The 19,428-nt window shown below is 37.5% G+C and overlaps 1 protein-coding gene across 11 annotated transcripts in view; it reads left to right on the top strand.

Moving 5' to 3' along the window:
• Positions 1–19,428, top strand: part of ABLIM2 (actin binding LIM protein family member 2) — a 140,121-nt gene that overhangs the window by 91,572 nt on the left and 29,121 nt on the right. For 3 of the 11 annotated variants that reach the window (XM_027723655.2, XM_027723658.2, XM_027723653.2), the window contains exons 9-14: positions 1,603–1,680; positions 6,256–6,402; positions 8,292–8,324; positions 10,908–11,028; positions 12,709–12,807; positions 18,208–18,309. In XM_027723655.2, coding sequence (XP_027579456.1) covers positions 1,603–1,680; positions 6,256–6,402; positions 8,292–8,324; positions 10,908–11,028; positions 12,709–12,807; positions 18,208–18,309 — 580 coding nt within the window. The remainder of the gene's footprint in view (positions 1–1,602; positions 1,681–6,255; positions 6,403–8,291; positions 8,325–10,907; positions 11,029–12,708; positions 12,808–18,207; positions 18,310–19,428) is intronic. The other 8 variants (XM_027723665.2, XM_027723664.2, XM_027723663.2 and 5 more) reach the window with 5 other exon arrangements.

Here is a 19,428-nt window from a genome sequence, read left to right as displayed (position 1 = left end):
CCTAGAGCCAACTGCCCAAGACCATGCCCAGGACACAGAAAGAAGCTCTGAAGCTCTATCTACGGAATCCTGAGCTTAATCCAAAACTGTGATTTGACTTTAACAGGGTTTAAAGCATTGGAATAGTGCAGTTTTCTTCAGTTATTTTTCTCCTCTGCATTGGGTTTCCTGTAAGGACGTTGTGAAGGAGAATTGATTTGTACATTACATTAGTGCATTGATGACACTTTCATATCATTTACACAAGTTCTGGAAAACTGAAAAGTACTTTAACTATGCAGGAGAGGTATTTAAATACACTGGCCATGTTAAATGATCATCCTGAGAGCAGCCACAAGTATTTCTCAGATATTTCCATGCTTGCTCCCTTGGACCTTCTGAGTGTGTGCAGAGCCTCTGTGCAAGACAACTGAAAATTAGAAGGATGAAATTCCAAAATCCTAGTCAGACATGCCAAAACAATTAAACTGAATGTTTTTTATATGGCTACATATCTCCACATATTGACTCAAGAGAAGCCACAGGACTGTTTGGGTTAAAGAAGGTCAGTAGAAGGATACTTGTGACAATTTAGTTTGTTTGGTCTGTTATCACAAAACAGTACAGATATATTTACATATTGCTCTAAAAGCTAGTAAATACTTCAAAACTGAAGTAGTAGGAAGGATGCTACATTGACCTGACAGCTTAATATTGCTAAAATTCTTTTAGGGGTTGGAATAGTTGTAACCTCCGAGTAACAAGTGTCAGCTTTCAGTGAGACAGTAAATTGTAGTCATTCTGAGTGCATGGAAAAATACATACTTTGCAATCAAGGACAGGTTTTTCCATGGATGGGCAAGAAAATTTTCCCAGAATTAACATATCTAGGTAAAAGAGGTTATAAACCCATCAATTTCATAGCAAGATTTGTTTAAACTTCAGTCACAAATGACAGGTCTGTTCACTTGTGGTTAATACAATTGCATCTCACAGCCCTTTGTTATTTAAAAGTAATTATATTTTTCATCATAAAGGAATCTACCAAAAAGAAAGCAATAAGTGTCACACTGAATGCCAGAATGATTGAAAACAGAGCAAAAGTGGTTGAGTATTAAAATTCATCTGGTAGTCTTACAGTCAGTGAAGGAGGGTAGCTATCCTATGGGCTCTCTGATGCCGGATGCTCTGCAGGATGTCATGTTTGCTATGAGTGAATGGCACAGTAGCATCACATGTTCCAGACACAATGTAGAATGGTTTGATGGCATAACCTTGGAGTAAAAATGCTGCTACTGTATCATCTTGTAACTTGACCTGTCCCTGGTAGTGCCCAAAGGCTGTCCTCTCACCCCAGAAGTGATCCAGCCTATTTCGTTCTGAAGAAAGGGGAAAAGAAAGTCATGCAATTTTTGCATTTTCAAAAGGTTAATTTGATTGATTGCAAAAGTGTTCTTTTATATTTAACTTTGTGCCTGTATGTTTTGAGCTCTCTATAATATGTCGGTTTTCAGTGGTAAAGGTTAAATTAAATTAAATGTCTTTTATGTTCTTTCTGAAATAACAGTTGAATTATCTTTCTCTCTCCTCTATTTCCTATCTACTTCTCTTCTCCTACCACAGGAAACAAGGACTTCTTCTGAGAGTATTATTTCTGTACCTGCTTCAAGTACATCAGGTTCCCCAAGCCGTGTGATCTATGTGAGTATTTCATGGTGAAATTCGTTCTGTGGGATGGGGAAAATCCTGTGCTTCCTTCTACAGTTTAGCACGTTGTATGGAAAGTTAAGTGTCTCCAAACCACTGCAGTTGGTGATTCCTCTAAAATGGAAATTACTTTCTCAAGTTTAAAATGTTTGAATACTGCATTTGCCATAACAGAATGCTGGCAGTTTCCTCTAATTTTTGGTGGTGTATTTATAGCACTTGAATTATGACTAGAGCTGGCTTATACCAAAGCATGCAGAATACCACAATGCTTTCTAAAAAGAAAAGTTTAAGTAAACAATACAGCCCACAGGTAGATTACAAGCTTAGATTTGAACACAACTTGTCTAAATTGAGCTCTTGAGCCTGCATCTGATTGCTTATGAAAACACTCATGTGTGTGATTGCCGGACTCTGGCCTTGCCAAATGCCAGTCCCTGACCTCAGAGGAGCTTTGATGTGTTTATGGTTTAAGAAGTGCTAGCTCTGGAAAGCCCAGAGAGAGAATTCAAAATAGCAGGTATTGTAAAATCTTATGATGAGTCTTTTTTCAATAAAAGATCAAAATTGCTGTAGGTAATGTTCATGGCCAAATTCTCAACAATAGGTAAAAAATATCTACAAGTGTGGCATGATCCCTACAAATATCTCTTGAAGAGCTTCAGTATTTCAGGACATTTCTATGTTCTGGCCAAGTATCCCTTTGGTAGATGGATTGTTCTCATCAGTTAGGGCCATATGCTGAGAAAATTGCTAGAGATGCAATTGCCTTCCAGAGAGGTAATTTTACAAATATTGAGGGCTTTTATCTACTACACTAGGACAAGCAAAAAAATGCCTTGGATCTTCTTCCTTCAAGTAAAAGTTACTTTGAATGCCATATACCCTTTATCTGAGCAAGACTGAACTCAAAGTGGAAGAACTGCCCCTTATCTAAATGTTTGTTAGTGTTTCTGAGCTCCAGTGCTGGTGAATACCAGTGGTATACTCCAGTAAAAAAAATGTCATTGTGAAGACAATTCATTGTGCTGGGAGCCTATTATCATGTAAGCACTTCTTTTGGCCAGATGATCTCTATTTCTCCAGCCATGAACCATCTCATTGTTTTTATCAGCATGACCATTCTTCTAAGATTTATGTGTTTTTAGTGACAGTTATCTGACTGTAGGATGCTATTTTTCTTCATGTTTGTGATTACAGTTTTAAATACACTTCACAGGCTGTTAAAAGTCAAGGACTTGTTTTTGAAGGCTATCATTAAATCAAACTCTAATATTTGTTACTGTAATATACAGCTGCGACTATGAAAGAATAAAGTTGTCTAGCAAATATGAGTCAATTGGAAAAAAAGATTCCCCAGAGGAGAACAAGTTCTTGCTCTATCTGTCTTGTCTCTGCTTAATTTTCAAAGCTGTGAGATTGATTAAATCCAATTTTGGCTTTCACAAATAGGAAAGTAAAAAGAATTAAAAACATGTTAATGAATTCTGTATTACCAAAATGGTTCCTTGGCTTTTCTACATCTGCTTTCTCTTACAGGAGTGTTATGATGTACAGGCATGTTCAAGATTTGTCTTGTGTGCTTTTGTGATTGGTTTTGCCAAACATAAATTCATGCTTCCACTGAAGGAAAGGTCCTACACGCTATGTAGCCCTGTCCCTCTTTGGCCATGTCTTCTCATCTCCTCTTTGGTGCTAGTACTAGTGGGTACACAGAGGTGTGATCAGTCAAATTTGAGACCAGACTGAGCTAAAAAATAACCCAGGAAAAACCCCCAGACAACAAAAAGAGGTTAAAAAAAAAGAACCAGTTGTCTACATGTCTTCTAGTGCTAACGTAGAAGGCAGAGTTGGATGGTGCACTCAGGACAGCATCTTTCAGCAGGAGCATAGATTTAGGTCACTAAAACCCATAATAAAACTGTGCCTTGCCAACTAGTGAACTCTGTGAAGTACTGTGTTGGACAAAAGGGAATCTAGGGAAAACAGTTAAAGCTTAGGAACTGTGAATTTGTCATGCTCACACTTTCAAAGGCATCAAGTCAGAGCAATGCAGTCGTTCTGAACAACATCCCATCTCAGGGCAGGCGTGTTTCTGGGTCACAGCTGAGTTGTCATCTAAGAAGAAGAAAAGTGTATTTCGACTGGATCTGAATGGTTTATTAAATAGCTTATTATTAAATAGTTTATTAATAGCTGGTTTATTAAAGCCATACCACTTTTTCTTCTTCTACTGATAACAGGCTTTGGTATCTTCTTGCACTGAGAGAGGGCACAGGCCAGTGCCTTTTGAAGGTTATACTGGGCGTCTTTTCATGATCTTTAGTGATGGCTTCATTATATCCAGACTGAAAGTTGCCCTAGTGCTGACATGCCCTCAGAGCCCCTAAATACCACTTAAAAATTAGTTGATTTCTAAATTATACCATTAAATAAGATTTAAATAAAAGTCCTGCTTTATACTTTACTAAATTTTATTAAGAGAGAGTTAGGTGCTCCAACTTAATATATCCAGCTGGAAGGTTTAGGTTAGTTTACATGTCTGTGTTGTATGTTCTCTTATACAAGGAGTAGAAATCACACTATTTTTACACAGATCATATTCACAATTATACAATTGTAAAATTACATATTCCAAATGAAAAAGATACTCTAAACTTAGAGCATGGTTTTAACAGAATCCAAAATACCAGATTATTGAAGAACTGGCTTAAAGCCTCTAAGCTGTAATTTGAGCCTTCCTTAGCAGATTTGAATTCCACTCACATAATTGAAAGTAGGTGAAACAAATAAAATAAAAAACAGTGTAGATTGAATGTCTGGTGAATTCAGTGTTTAGAAAACAACTGTATCCCTAAGGTGTTTTTTCATCCAAATTTGCCTACATCTTTATATCTAAACTGAAAGGTATTACATAGCTACATAAATTTTACTCCTGACAGTTCTAAAGTCTAGTGGGAAGTTGCACATCTACATGGAGAGATGGAGGCAAAAAGCCTGTAATTCATGTTTAAATATTCCCAGTTCTGAACTTCCTTGGACTCACTAGAATAATGCTCACAAGCCTGGATACCTTAAAAATGAAATCACAGCCTCCTTGGCCTTTCTTCTAGGTACAATGCTGCCAAAGTGTTCCTGGAACAGATGTGATGGACAGACTCCTTACCTTTGCATTACCTGTCTCTGCATCAGAGCTTGCCACTGGCTTCTCAGTAGGGAGGGACTTATTTTTATTAAGGGGCTATTTCTTTGCTCTTTAGCTTCTTAAAGTAGCTGGAAGGAAGGGGAGACCTATAGATTGATGAAGAATCACATATTTGGTTAAAACACATTTTTTCATTACTTTTGAGGATGGGAATATGTGATATTTATGGCAGCTTTGTTGCACTTTCTTAGTTAAGAGGAATCTTCCTTCTTTCCATGTAGTTTAAGTTTGAACAAAGTCATGCATTCTTTTAGAAAAAAGGATGACTGAAAATTATCAGACTAAATTTTTCCTGTATGATTAACCTGATAGAAAACTTGGAAAATCTATTAAAATTTTCTTAGCTCATACTAAGAAAAAGTATAATTACTGCACACATAAATCCTAGATACTTTTTGTATTTTTGCATGTGGAAAACATTATTACAGTTTTATAGCTGATCCTACTGATATTTTCAGAGAACAGCAAGATTCACTCATCATTTTGCTGCCAAAAAAAGAGCTTATCATTCTGCAAAACGTGAACTGGGAATGAGGCAATTATGCTGCCTATTTCTCCACTCTCAGTGTGGCCAACTTGTAATCGTATCTACAAGATAGTATGTGCTGGATACAGTTTTGGTGCAATTATAGGAAGGATAATCTGTGCAAATGTGGCAGTTTGATAATTACACTTTTGAAATAAGCGTAGTAAGAGGAGAATGGGGAGCAACACAGCCCTTTCCCTCTGTTGGCTCTGTGAGTCTTATGACATGATTTGAACTTTACTTGATTGGCATCTGTGATCTTCCATCTCATCCACCATGCTGCAAATCCATCATCTGTTGGTTTGTGACCCAGAATTAAGGGCTACTTAGACATAGTCAGGAAAGGAGGTGAAGCTGTGAGACACTACTTGAATGGGAAAGATTAAAGACCTGACTAATATTTTTAAGCATATGGAGAAGTATACGTTGGAAATACATATTTGATTATTCACTACTGCTTACAGTAGGGGAATTCTGCACAGTGAAACCACTTCAAAATTAAGGTTGTTTTGCCTGAAAAACACTGCAATATCTGTCTCGTATTTCTGTTTGTGCAGACAGGAGTAAGTGGGATATAACCAGGGAATTGGAATGATGCCATGCTACTCCTGTTAGCCAAATGTCAGTGGCAAAGTCATATAAGTGGCAAAGTATATAAAAGAAAACAGCAGTAATATTTTGCGTTGTGTAGTAAATACAAGAGATTTATATGTGCACAAACACAAAAGGTGGTTTATTATGATGATGACTTTTCTACCTGTGCTTATCTGTCCTTGTCTGATTGCATCCTGATCATATTCTTTCTTGTTCTCACTGCTTTCTTTCCTCCTTTTCTTAGGCAAAGCTTGGAGATGAAATTCTTGACTACAGGGATTTGGCTGCTCTTCCTAAAAATAAAGCCATCTATAACATTGACCGCCCAGATATGATCTCCTATTCTCCATATATCAGTTACTCTTCAGATGACAGGCATAGTTACGGGGAGGTACTGAAATATGGGTATTTTTTTTCTATGAGTTTCAGGTTTTATGTGCATCATTGAACATGTTGCTGAACACTACCAAACATGTGCATAACTTCTTTAAAAAATGTAACTTTTATAGCTTCAGTTAATTGAGTCATGTCATCCATTCATTCACAAGGCCTTCCAAAAAAAATCAAACAAGACCAACAATTTCATTTCACTTTTTAGTTTGTGGAAATGAAAGAATTGCTTTCTGTGATCATTTTTTAAGGAGATGACATGTAATTAAAATATGTTTTTCCATGAGAGTAGTTTCTGCATGCGGTAGGAAACAGGAGCCATTGCTAATTATAATGCAAAAATCAGAAGTGAAGCCAAATGTCTTCCATGATTTTTTTTTTTTGAAGTGTACCATGTTATTTTGGTAACACAACAGTGGTATCACTTTCCTATGTACAAATTTCTTTCAACTGTCCCTTACTAAAGTTCACCCTCATGTCATGCACGCACTTCAGCCTTTTCGTATGCAGAGCTAATATGATACAGTTTGTGCTAATGAAATCTAATTTAACATTATACTAATAACTAATAGTAATTCTGTGTTTGCAAAACATACTTGTATGTAACTCCTGTCATGCAAGTTAGCTTTTCTTCTTTCAACATATATACCTTTCATTTGACTTTCTGATTTCTTTTAAAATTTTAGCTACGTTTTTACAAACCAAACCTTTTCTATATGATAGGTATTAGCAAGATATATACAGTCTAGAATGGAAGTCTGCTTTTTTCTCTATAAGTGAATGGGTAGAAATAAATTCTATAATTGATAGCCATAATATTTTTACTAGCCCTAGTTTTGCTATCACTTTTACACTTAATCAGTACCACTAAAGTCTCAATACTACTGTCAGGTGAAGTGCAGCACGTATGTTAGGCTTTACAGACTTTCTTCCAAACCCTCTCTGCCCAATGCTGAACCACAGTAGCTCCATTATAATGTATCCAAAAAGAATTAAAATTGTATTTGATAAAGGCTTTAAATGGCACTTAGGTCTCTGATTTCACAAAACTAAAAGCTGCTGCCTAATACTGAACCTATGGAGCATAAGCATTTCCTTTCTCTGTCAAAATTTGTTGGTGCTGATAATGTTTGTGGCCCTCCTCAACTGCCTGGTAACACCTAGGCTTGGCAGAGGTGCATAGACCAAACAACCTTCTACCCCGGTCCTGTGAGGACTCAGTCATTGCACCTGCTCCATGGTTATTCTGGGCTATGCTTGCAATCCAATGTGCACTTTTTCCTGGTGCCCCAAATATTTATATCCTGTATATTGCCAGAGGGAAAAAAAAAACCAAACTCTGTCTTCCAAATTTCAGCATCCTGGCTACTACCTGCAGCTGCAATAGTTTCACTAGATTTGCTCAGCTAGCCAAACATAGCATTTAATTTTGAAAGGAAAATGAGCGTCAAATGGTCAAATTACATGATGTTTAATTGAAAATCAAATAGTGCAGATATTTTGTTTTTCCTTAAAACAGCAAGTTCTAGTCCTGATTCTGGAGGTCCTTCAGTGCAGATTTAATTAGGGCTTGTGTGTTGTTTTCAGACAGTTGTTTTAAATGGGAGTTTGCTACTAGCAGCACTCTCTGTGGCACAGGACTGGCCTCACCAGACCCCAGGACTTTGTAGTAGAGAAATCCCTAAAAGACTAATATGAAATCATTTATATATTATTCCTTATGTACTTAAAAATGGATAATAAGAAAAAATGCCCTAACTTAATTGACAGGTGTTTTTCCTAACTGTATCATGTGTATCATGGATAGTGATATTTTTAAAGTAGTTCTTCTCACAAGTAACCTCATGCATGAATTTGTATCACTAATTTGTTGTGTGTTGCTGTTTGCAGTCACCTCAGTTGCTCTCTCCAACACCTACTGAGGTAATCCCCAATGCCTTTGTTCTCCTATTCTGACCCATTCTGTGGTGCATAAAACTGGTCATACCGATAACCAGCAGCATCTGAAGTGTGGGGTTTGCCTCCTGCCTCTACAGTGCATGGGGTTTATAATTTATGCTTTTCACAGTGTTACTTGTGTTCAATAAGTACTCTGCTTCTGGATTGTCATCTGTATGCATCTGTCTCCACTGTCATCCATGTTTCTGCTTTCCAAAATAAAGGTGGTATGGTGGTCACTTCTTCAAGTTCTACTTAATAAATTATATTGGGAAATATGATTTATGTTTACATTTAAAGCTGCCAGCATGAGTTGACTTGAATTGATGCTTGGCAAAGCTTTCTCTTCTTTTTATTTCTCTTTTTTAATTCCACAAATAGTTAAACTACTTATACTATTTGTGCTCACATACTGTTAAATCATTTGCACATACCTGAAGTTCTAGATCGGTGTCCTTTGATGTGCATTAATGATCAAAACTAGTCATTGCTTCAAGAAACACTACTTTGGAAGCGGTGAAAGCATTTCACATAGTTCCCCAGATTACATACTCAATTACATGTCAGGGGTCTGGCTAATTTCTCCATTATCCCAGTTTATGTACTGCAAAATTTTGGTAATCATAGAAAACTGCAAATTGTCATTAAGGACTGTAATTCACAAACTGTTACTTTAACCACTAGTTAAACAGAGAAGTTAACCAATAGAGGTGTAATTTAATTGGTAGTTTAAAAATAAAAGTGTGCTTTATTTAATACTGGGTTTCATGAACTAGATTGTTTCTTACAGAGATACAAAGTACACAAAAGGTAAGGTCTGAAACAATATGAAGACTTGGTGTTTTGGAAGATTATAATAATTTCCTTTAAATGACATACGAGTTAACGAAGTGCCAATATTCATAAGTTCCAAAAGTGATACTGGTGTGGAGGTTGGGGCTGCCATGATTTGTGTTACATGAATACTCTCACGTTATCCAGCTTCTCCGTGCTTGCTGTCTTTCTCTGGAGAGTCCATTATCAGGTGCTTGAGCATCATCATCTGCAAACTTGTCACCAGTTTTGTTGCAGTGATTTTTATTAGAGGAAAATTCCACTGTATCATACAATTGGACACATCACAGACCATTAGCTAACACTCATATGATATTGAAATATCATCACAAGACTTTGTAGAGACATTGCAATACTACTTGTAACTCTCTTCACAAAGGTTAGAGTGGGTAGTAAATAATGTAACTACTTTGGGAGGGAAACATCTCAAGCTGGACGTAGAGTTGGTGGCAGAATGTCCACAGAATGCTGTGTGCTTGGGAAGGCATCAGTTGTTCTCTGCTTTTTCATGATTTCTCCTAAACTTGATATTAAAGCAGTAATGCTGCTGACCACTATATAAAACTGATTTTCCACTTTTGAAAAGGCAGTCAGTGGGCCTGGGGTGAGGTTGAAGGGATGGAGCACACCTGGACCACAGGAGGAAAACCGATGGTGTGGGAATATTGTACATCTCTGTAGAGTCAAGGATAATCCCATCTAAAGATGAATGTATGGATATAGTTAAGTTGTCCTCATAGGAATCTGGGTGATGATCATGGGGCCAAGTAGGGTCTACTGTGTGTTTAAATGATGAAAAATCCAGTGGGAGTCACACGGATGCTGAAGGGTGTCCCCATATTCATAAGTGACTAACACCTGCTATGGTATAGCATATCTTTACTCATTTCTACTGGGATAGGGGAAGGGAAGCATTTTTTGGAGTATGGCTTTGCATAAAGGAGCATCTGCAGTTTACGTTGATTTGTTCCAATTTGAAGTTAACTCAAACCGATTCTCACTTGTCTTAAAAAAAACAAGAAATTTGAATTTGCTCATGTAGCTATTTTACAAAAAGTCACTTCCACATCTATTTCGCTCAGTAAGGCTTTTACTGTTAAGAAGTCATGCAAATTGTAGTTGCAGTTTAACTAGCTGTAGGGAGTGAGAGGCTTGGAATGGGTGTACATGGTTTTAACTGATTGAAACCACAGGTTTAGTGGGACTTGAATTGTCTTACTTGCTTTGCACAATGCTGCAGTATTAATGCTATTGCTGTATATGAGTGTTTATATGTATTTCGTAGCATAATGACTGTGTTACAATGTGGTACATTGGGCAATTTATACAGTTGGTTTTGTGATTTAATGAAACCAACAAATGCTGATTTTTGTGTTGTCTATAACCATCATGCACCCATTCATAGGGGCACAAAGTGGCCATAATGCTATCATGCTAACCTGATCTCATCTTCCACCCACCTATATGTGTTCTTTTCAAATTGTATTGTAATTTTAAATTCATGTATGTGCTGACTTTCCTGGTAACACGACTGTTCTCTGATACTTGGCAGAGCTCTTTCAGTCACGTTGAGGTGGAGGTGCTGAAAGCCACCTCATTTCACTGGGATTGCATGGAATCTTAGGACAACCACTTCCATCCTCACAGCACAGAAACATGCAAAATGGCATACTCTGCCTGTTTCAGAAGTCATTTCTCTTCCCTAATGATGTGTATTTTGTGTCTTCCTCTAAGGGTGACCAAGATGACAGATCTTTCAAGCAGTACAGAACATCAAGCCCGAGCTCTGCTGGCTCGCTGGGCTATGGTCGCTACACCCCAACCTCCCATTCTCCTCAGCATTACAGCAGACCAGGTAATCAAAAAGCAGCCTTACTTATTCTCTAGATTTTTCCATGACTTGGTTTTATGATGCAAGTAGAATAGACTCCAGGGGACAGGAGTTTAAGGTGGAATAGCAGTTAATTGCAGTGATTTATTTACTGTAATCAGAGAATCCCATGGGAAGAAAGGAAACAAGTGCTTCAGGAACGTGCATCGAAGAAAACAAAAATAGGCATTTAAAAAAATTTGATTTTATGTAGATACAAGATAGAATAGTTTAAAGGACTTAATCCTGGTACCGTCTTGCCTGAAGGTACATATTCAATCCGCGGCTCTTTCAAGGTGTGGCACAGTAGCAGTGAATGCACACAAGAGGGTGATTGAGTGATTTCGTATCCCTTCTTGTATCACAGGGTCATGGTTCATGTCTCCTCTCCACAGGGCAAGAGCTGGAGGAGTGATTAGTGATTCTAGTGGCTGGAGTTTGAAGGCCAGATTGATTTAGTCGAGAAGTTTACAGCAGTGTTTATTGCAGCTTTGGGCTATAGTAGCAGCTGTGCTGGTGCTCTTGTCGGAGAGGAGGGATTACCTCCTTTGACCTTTGCATGCCTTACAAAAGCCCATTCATATCTGAGATTTGCACAGAGTTTTATCCTTGGAAATAATCAATAAAATTGCTCAAAATTAATTCTGTTTTTTTCTCAACTCCATCCTTCTGGTGGAGAACATAAATCATTTGTATTATTTTCTTGGTGTCTTTTAATTAACATCGGGGATACATTATAATTATAAACTAGTTTGGAAAATTGTGAGTTCTTAATCTTTCCAGGGAAATGAAGATTTTATAGGTAACAGAAATGGTTTTTGCAGGAATTGAATATTGAAATGAGTTTGACTATAAAAAGATCTATTAGAGAGAGGAAAGATAGTTTCTCCTGAAGGTCTGTCATGCCTAGGCTTAGCAGCACACTGTTAAAGCAATAAGGAAAGACAAAAGCATTTATTTCCAAATGAATTCTAATGTTTTACAGCTTCATTGAAACTTTAGAAGATAATCGTCATAATCACCACTTTTAATAATTGCCATTAGTCCTCCAAAATATGTTTTCAGGACATTATTACAGCAAAGCAAAGATGACTTTTGAGAATGGTTTTCAAGGTACTTAATCATATGTCTAACTTTTAGAGCTTGAATAACTTCAGGATGTTTCTTCAAATACTTGAATTAGCTCTGCACTGGAGTGCCCTGGTGCATTGTGAACTAAATCCTACCGGTGTGCACTGCTGGCAGTGAGAACTGGACCCACTTGTGGTGCAGTTCTCAGCAGAGACAAGGCTCTCCCCATTTCATTTCATGAGATCCATTTTGAGCATTTATCATTCCCTCTTGCAGCTTTTGAATATGCAGGTTTTCCCCTGAGTGCAGCCATGCTTTTTGTGGTGCCTTTTCTGGAATATTTTCTGATGCGTTACAGTTTATGGGATACTCTCTCTGTCTGCAGAAAGCCCCTGTCCCTTGGCCAACCCCGTAGTGTGGCCACTGTCATGTTCTTAGCAATAACCAGCAAAAGATGAAGTCTTAAATATAGACTATGTTTTCTAAGCATCAGGAGGAAAATGTTCCTGAAAAAAAAAAGGACGGCGTTGTAATTTGTGGCTTTCAGTAAGTGAACTAAATAGTTTATTTTCACTTACTCTCTGTTGCCCCCAGCTGGTACTCAGAGTCTTGGTACCAGTAGCTGCATCTCCCTGCCCCAACACCCAAGCCCTACATCTACATTCAGACATCATTACATCCCTTTCTTCAAAGGTAAGGTCCAGGAATGCAAAACCGTGCTGTGATACTGTAGATTTATTCAGCTGTGTTTCACTTTTATGTGTGTGCAAGCATGGCTTCCACTTGGATAAAATTTGTCTTAATTTTGTGCAAGTGCTTTCTTGATGTACTGTGTAAGTTTTACGAACTGAGTGGGTATGGGTTGTTTTATTTTTGCTTTTTTCAGTGAGTGTTAAGTGTCTTTCAAAGGGGTGGAGGGAAGGAATTAGCTTTTATAATGAAATTGAGGGAGGGAATTACTTTAAAGTCTGTTTGTTCTAAAATATCTTTACCCTATTGTGGTGATGATAAATAGTATAATAAGCTTATACATTGGATACAACATAGGGTGATCAGTTATCTAACCTTCCAACTTTTAGATATTCTTCCTATTATTTGTAGCATTGCCAAAAGTTATGGCAGCTGGTTAAATCAATACAGCTGCACTGATTATCAATTAATCTGTGCCATATATTATAAGACAAGAGTAACTGAATCTATTCTCCTTGCAATTAATTTTTTTGCAGTGGATATTAGCTTTTAACAGCTTCCATGTTGAGGATGTGGGACAGTACTGAGGAATACCAAGAAACTTTGAGGCAAAGCTATTTTTTTTAGCTTGTTAGCTAAATGTCAGAAAGAGAAGACATTCAGCTACCACGTCTTCCCCTGCTTCTATCTTCTCTAGTAGCAGTATCAGCTGTAAGGAAACATGAATAGTAAACATTTTCAATGCCTGTTCCTTGACTCTCATGATTTAATAAAGTAAAACTGTTGTTCTTGCTGTTGAAACCATTACAGAAAAGGAAGTGACCCTATGCAGGAGATAGACTTGCACACTCAAGTAAATAGCAGGCACTCATTTCCTTTGGAATAATAAGTAATGCATCTTCATTGGGCCCTAATGCATCCAGAAACAGTTCTGCCCAAAGTCAGCTGAATTTCACTGGTATGAACAGGCTCAAGTCTCCCAAATATGATCCCTGAAAGAAACTTTTGGAGGAAAAAGCTGATGAGATTAAACTGATTGTTACCATTTCAGAGTCCACCTGCAAATCTGCTTTCCACAACAAGAAGCAGTCAACCTCCCATGCATTTTTTGAAAGGCTGGCACACACCCTGATATTCTCTGAGGCACTGCTTTTTTAATCTGTTCTCTAAATTTGGATGGTATTATGCAACCTGATGTACTGAGTAAGAAAAACTTCTTTGCTGTGCTGCAGTGCACAATTTCACTGAATGGAAAGCTCTTCCTCGAAGTCCTGCTGGCAGTTACTTGGCAGCACTCCTATTAAAATGAGTTTTTGTTCAGTGCTACCTGCTGTTGCTCAGAGCAGCAGCAATTATTAAGTGCTGCTGTTTGGATGAAGAAATCCTCAAGTTGGTAGTTCCTTGTACCCAAATAACTGTTTGTAATGTGATCAAAATTATAATATTTTGCAATTCTGAAGCAATTTTTGTCAAGGAGCTAAAATATTTTTTAAGCGGTACCTTAAAGTGCTTCACAGTGCTCTTGTGAGGCTAAAAAGGTGAACCTGTTTTTAATTTTTCTAAATAGGTAATCCTGAGCCTTGCTGAGGTTGTATAGATTATCCACTGGTTTACACTGACTTAATGTGTCAGTCCAAAAGGAGTCAGAAGATTTGCCCTATCCTTTTCAAGGTCTCTGAATTCTGAGTTCCAGTCTGTGTTTTTTTTCTTATCTGGAGGAGCCTTTTGATGGTGTGGATGTGCTCTTTTTTTCTCTTTGAAGTGGTTAGTGTGGAAAGAAGAGGATTGTAGCAATAGTTGCTTTGTATCCAGACCAACTTTAATGTTGCCACTTCAGTTTTAAGAAAGTGAAATCATACTTGTTTAAAAAAATATGATTAAATCCAAAAATAATACACTGCTTCATAGTAGTAGAAGTAATCTTTGTAGAACCAGCACTCCACATTTGTCATAAAAGATATTTCTTTAAGCTTCCAGGAGACAGATATGTTATTACTCCAGGGAAATTAAGACAAGCAAAATCTTCCTTTTGATTTCACTGAGTTTGCATCATATTTTTCCTGAGAATGACATGGTTCATAATTTTTTTCCAGTGAAAAATATGATTATGGAGTTCCTGTTCTTCCATCAGTGTACTGTAGCCTGGCTCCCATGCAGTGTAATAGGATGATCTGTTCTTCGTCATGAAGAAAAGTGGTTTGGTTGTGCTCTTGTAAGGATTTTTGTCTTCAAAATAAGTCCAGCTGCACTTCAAGAAAGCTTGACAGTTCATGCCCTCGCAAGTCATAGGGTGTGATATTCCAAGCACCTGTGGTTGGTGTGGCTCTTCCTCTTGAGGTAATGGAATCAGTGGGTGTGCTGAGCCCTGCTGAAAAAATGCTTACTTAAAACATGGTGGACATTGTCTTGCCTTTCTAGTGCACAGCTTCCAAAGCCCATTTATTTGGCTTTGAAAACTTGAAAAGAATTAGTCATCAAACTTCAAAAAGCTTTGTCTATCTTAATGCAGCGTGGGTAGGGATATTAAAGGATCCGGTTTTGTGAGTAGGCTTGGACATCTCCCTCATTAGGCCAGAGGCATTTGTTTGTTGTTCAGTCCTGAACTTAGACAGCTCTTACTGTAACTTGTTATCAAATTTCCCATCCTCCCAGATAAGATAAAAGCTGACTAGGAAGGAAGTATAAGCAATATTATACTTTTCTTGACAGTCCCTTGAAAAGGGAGCATGGTCAAAGCCCTGGTGAGTTGGCTCCACACGCACAGACTTAAATGTGCAGCCTGCCCTGTCAGCAGCCAGAGGACACAAGGAGGTTTTTGTGGTCAACACTCAAATTCAAAGTAAACCTTTCCAGATTCTTTCCAAGTTAAACAAAATTCAGGGAAGACTTCAGGATTCTGGTTTTTTGCTCTTCACTGACCAGCAAAGCAGATCACAGCCTGTGGATGCTTGTGGCAGAAGACAAACCCAAAAATTTGAAAAATTGCTCTCTCTGGTCTTTTCTCTGAGACCTTATTTGAAGTTCTTTGTCAGTGTACACCAGGCAAACCTTGAAAGAGATAATTTATTGGCCAAGTCTCATTTTAGAGATTTAAATTTAGCCTAGGTTAAGCATTTGTCTGTAGTTCCTACACAGTAACTTCTACATGGGTCTTGAGTTTACTTTATTATTAAACACCTTTTTTTGTGTGCAAAATGTGAAATACAACTACTGATGCTTGTCCAAATCAGTGGCAGAATTAAAGTTTAACTGTGAATCAGCTTGTATGAGTGGGGTGCAAGAAGAACCTTTTCCATCATTTCATCATTAATTCTTCTACTTCGAGCAAGTTGGAGATGATGGCTTTGCAAACTGCTCCACATAGATAATCACTTGGATTGAGCAACTTGTAGATTTTTTGTCCCCTGGTACTTGTTCTTGTATCCTGTTCTCTTACAAGTTTATTCCTCTTAATTAATGCTTCCTCCTGATTCCTTGCTGACACTCTACCCTATCCCTGAAGAATGACTTTATATGTGGGTATGATACCAGCACCTTGGGTCACTGATCAAAGAAGTGATTATTCCTGCAGGTCATATATGAATATACATTTTTAATAATATGCTGATTTTTAAGTAAATGAGGAATTACTACACTGTGAAAATTGCTTGAGAACTTTCATTTTCTGTTTAAATTAGAAAATTCCAGTAACAACATCTCATTTCAATGAATGACATTACAAGATTTTTAAGAATTTTGGAGTTGGGAGGGACCTTACTTTAATAAGTATCTACCAGTGACATTGAGACTTATTCCATTTAGTAGGGATGGCCAGGAATCTGGGCAGCAAGCAGCAAAGAAAGAGCAAATTCATAAATGTGCAGTGAAAACTTGTCACCACTTTTTTTCTTCCAAGAGCAAAATCAAGAAGCTGAGTAACTGTCAGGTTCCTTGTCTGAGGAATACTTGACTGCAAGTAGGTGGTGATGCACCAGATTCTCAGTAATTCCGTAATTCTTCCCTTGCATTTTGGAAGGACCATAGGCTATCAGCATGTGTAGTTGTGATTCCAATTTCTCAACTTCTCAGATTGCACTTTTTCAACAAGAAATCACTGTTAGTGACTACACAGTGGCCACAGCTGAATGGTTTTTGAGTTTTAATAAAATAACAGACACAAAATTTAGAATGGATTGGTCAGTGTATTGTCATGAGATACACAGCACGCTCTTCTGACCTTGTCTGTCCTGTTTCTGCTCCTGCTGAACTCAGTGGCACTACCCTTTGACCTCAGTGGTGCATGTCAAGGCTGGCAATCCAATGACAATGCATCCACTGCTCATCAGCAGGGCACAGATCACCTCCATGGGCATGGCCTGGACAGTTCTGGTAATCCAGTAGCTCTATGGTTATAAAACATCCCCTCCATGAAGGTAGAACTCAGTTACAGATCCAATACCCTGAGCTGCTGCATTTTCTTTACCCCCAACATAACTTGCTATAATTTCATCGTTACTAGCCGTTAAATCTGTGCTTCGTCCACACTAAAACAGTAATGGCAAATTAACAGTCATTTTATGTAAGAATAAATGTCATGTTTGCTTCCAGTTGCTTAACAGTGCTGTAAATTAAAAGGATTTTACAAGTCCCAAAAAAGTAGAGCTTTACTTTTTTGTTTGCCAACCAGCACTATAATGCCATAGAGTGTGCTTCAGGGAAATAAGAGGAAATGAATGGCACCTAATGAGCATTTGACAAAACATGGAAAAATCAATATGGAACAATCTTATGCATATCTTGAAACTTGGTGAAGCGACTATGGCATTATAGATCCATGACTTGATAATCCAACCTTGTTTGCATAAAAATAGTGTGGCATGTTACCTGTGGAAAAAGTTTGCAATTAAGAGCCGAATTTCAACATCTCTTTTTGTCACTGATACGTGCAGGATTATTTGACTTAACCATAACATTTGTATTTTGGTCTAGTCCTGCTTTGAGATAATTGAAACACTACTGAATGATTTCATTACTGGTTTCAGGGGCAGGCTATGAGCCATAGCATTAAACTTTTAAAACACTTGCTCAATAGATTATTCAGTTAAGGCTGTGCAAAAACACATTACAGAATTGTGGATATTCTTATCCTTTGATTTTCTTTATGAAAGTGTCATTAAAAGAGAAGCTTTAATTTCAAAGTAGGGCAGTTTAATCTGATATTATCTATCTATCAGATACTAGTTTTTGATGAGACGTTTGGCGTCTGAGCCAGTATACTGTGCTGAAAAATAACGGGTTTTAAAAAAACATGGATTTAAAACTGTTGGATTAACAAGTCATTTTGAACAAGCTTTTATGCTTGAAATACTCTACTTTGCTTTCCATTTTTTCTTTTATCTGCTTTCTTTGCTCTTCCCCTTGGAGGCAGTGAAAGTGGTCGGAGCACTCCAAGCTTATCCATGTACTCTGAGAGCAAATCTTCACCTTCTGTCTATCAGCAGGCTCCTAGGCATTTCCATATTCCAGGTAGGCATTAACTGCTTAGCTTTTGATCTTCAATTGTTGGCACCTGTTTATTCTCTTCTGAATGTAATTTTCTTTTGGCATCGATTTGTAAATTTCAAAGTCAAAGAGAACAAAATGTCAGACAAGTAAATATCTGTTACCTGTTAAACTTCCTCTCAGAAATAAAGGAGTTAGAGAGCTGTGTACTCATGTGCATATATTTTTTTTAAAAAATTGCTGTACAGGAGGCACACAGTGACAAATGTTGCTAAGACTATAGAGTTACAGCAGTGCTGGGTTAATGGTTGGACTTGATCTCAAAGGTCTTTTTCAGCCTTAATGATTCTAAGAGTCTATGATTTATAGTGCCATAGCTGCATAAGTCTGTTGAATGTGTGTGCAGGAGGAACAATTGAAGGAGTTTTTGTTTTGTTGGGTTTTTTTCCTCCTTATCCATCTGTTCTCTGAATTTAAAAGTCATATTGACATAAACTTTGAAAGTAGCTGGAAGACTTCAGAACTGCAGGAAGCTCACTGTGGCTGGCTTTGCCTATGTACTGTACTGTACTGTTTCCAAGTTTACATTCAGTTAACAAGCATTAAATTTATATCCACACTGTTTAGTTTTTTGACTGCTAAGCACATCTACCTGTTCAGTGGCGTAATTTGTTTATTCATTTTTTGCTTCTGGGGTTAATGTTTCTATAAAAAGACCACAATTAAGAATTGTATATACTCAGGTCCATAGTACTGAGTAAGTCTGATATCTGCACAACATGATATGGGAACCCTGGGCTGTGGCTCTGGCGGCTTTCAGAAAATTCCTGGAAGGCCAAGTTAGCTATACAATTCAAAATATAGAAAAATTATAGGATTTCCTATAAGAATATTGGGTATCACCAGTATAATCATTTATATCTGAACATGTACATTTTGTTTGTAATTAATGGAGAAAGTCCTTTTCCAAGTGTGACTGTTATAGTAGTCTGTTGCATCTCTATAGGAATTTAAAGTAGTGACAAATATAGCCAGTTTCTCTTTGCTGTCTGTGAAGTATACATATCACCAAATGGATGCCATTCAAGGTGTCTTAAAGCATTCTGAGGGACTTAGGGGGGATTATGTTGCATAGGTAGGTAT

This window comes from Pipra filicauda, unplaced genomic scaffold, assembly GCF_003945595.2.
Source record: "Pipra filicauda isolate LSUMZ 115617 unplaced genomic scaffold, ASM394559v2 scaffold35_size7292922_pilon, whole genome shotgun sequence".
Lineage (NCBI taxonomy): Eukaryota > Metazoa > Chordata > Aves > Passeriformes > Pipridae > Pipra > Pipra filicauda.
This window is presented reverse-complemented; position numbering and strand designations above follow the sequence as displayed.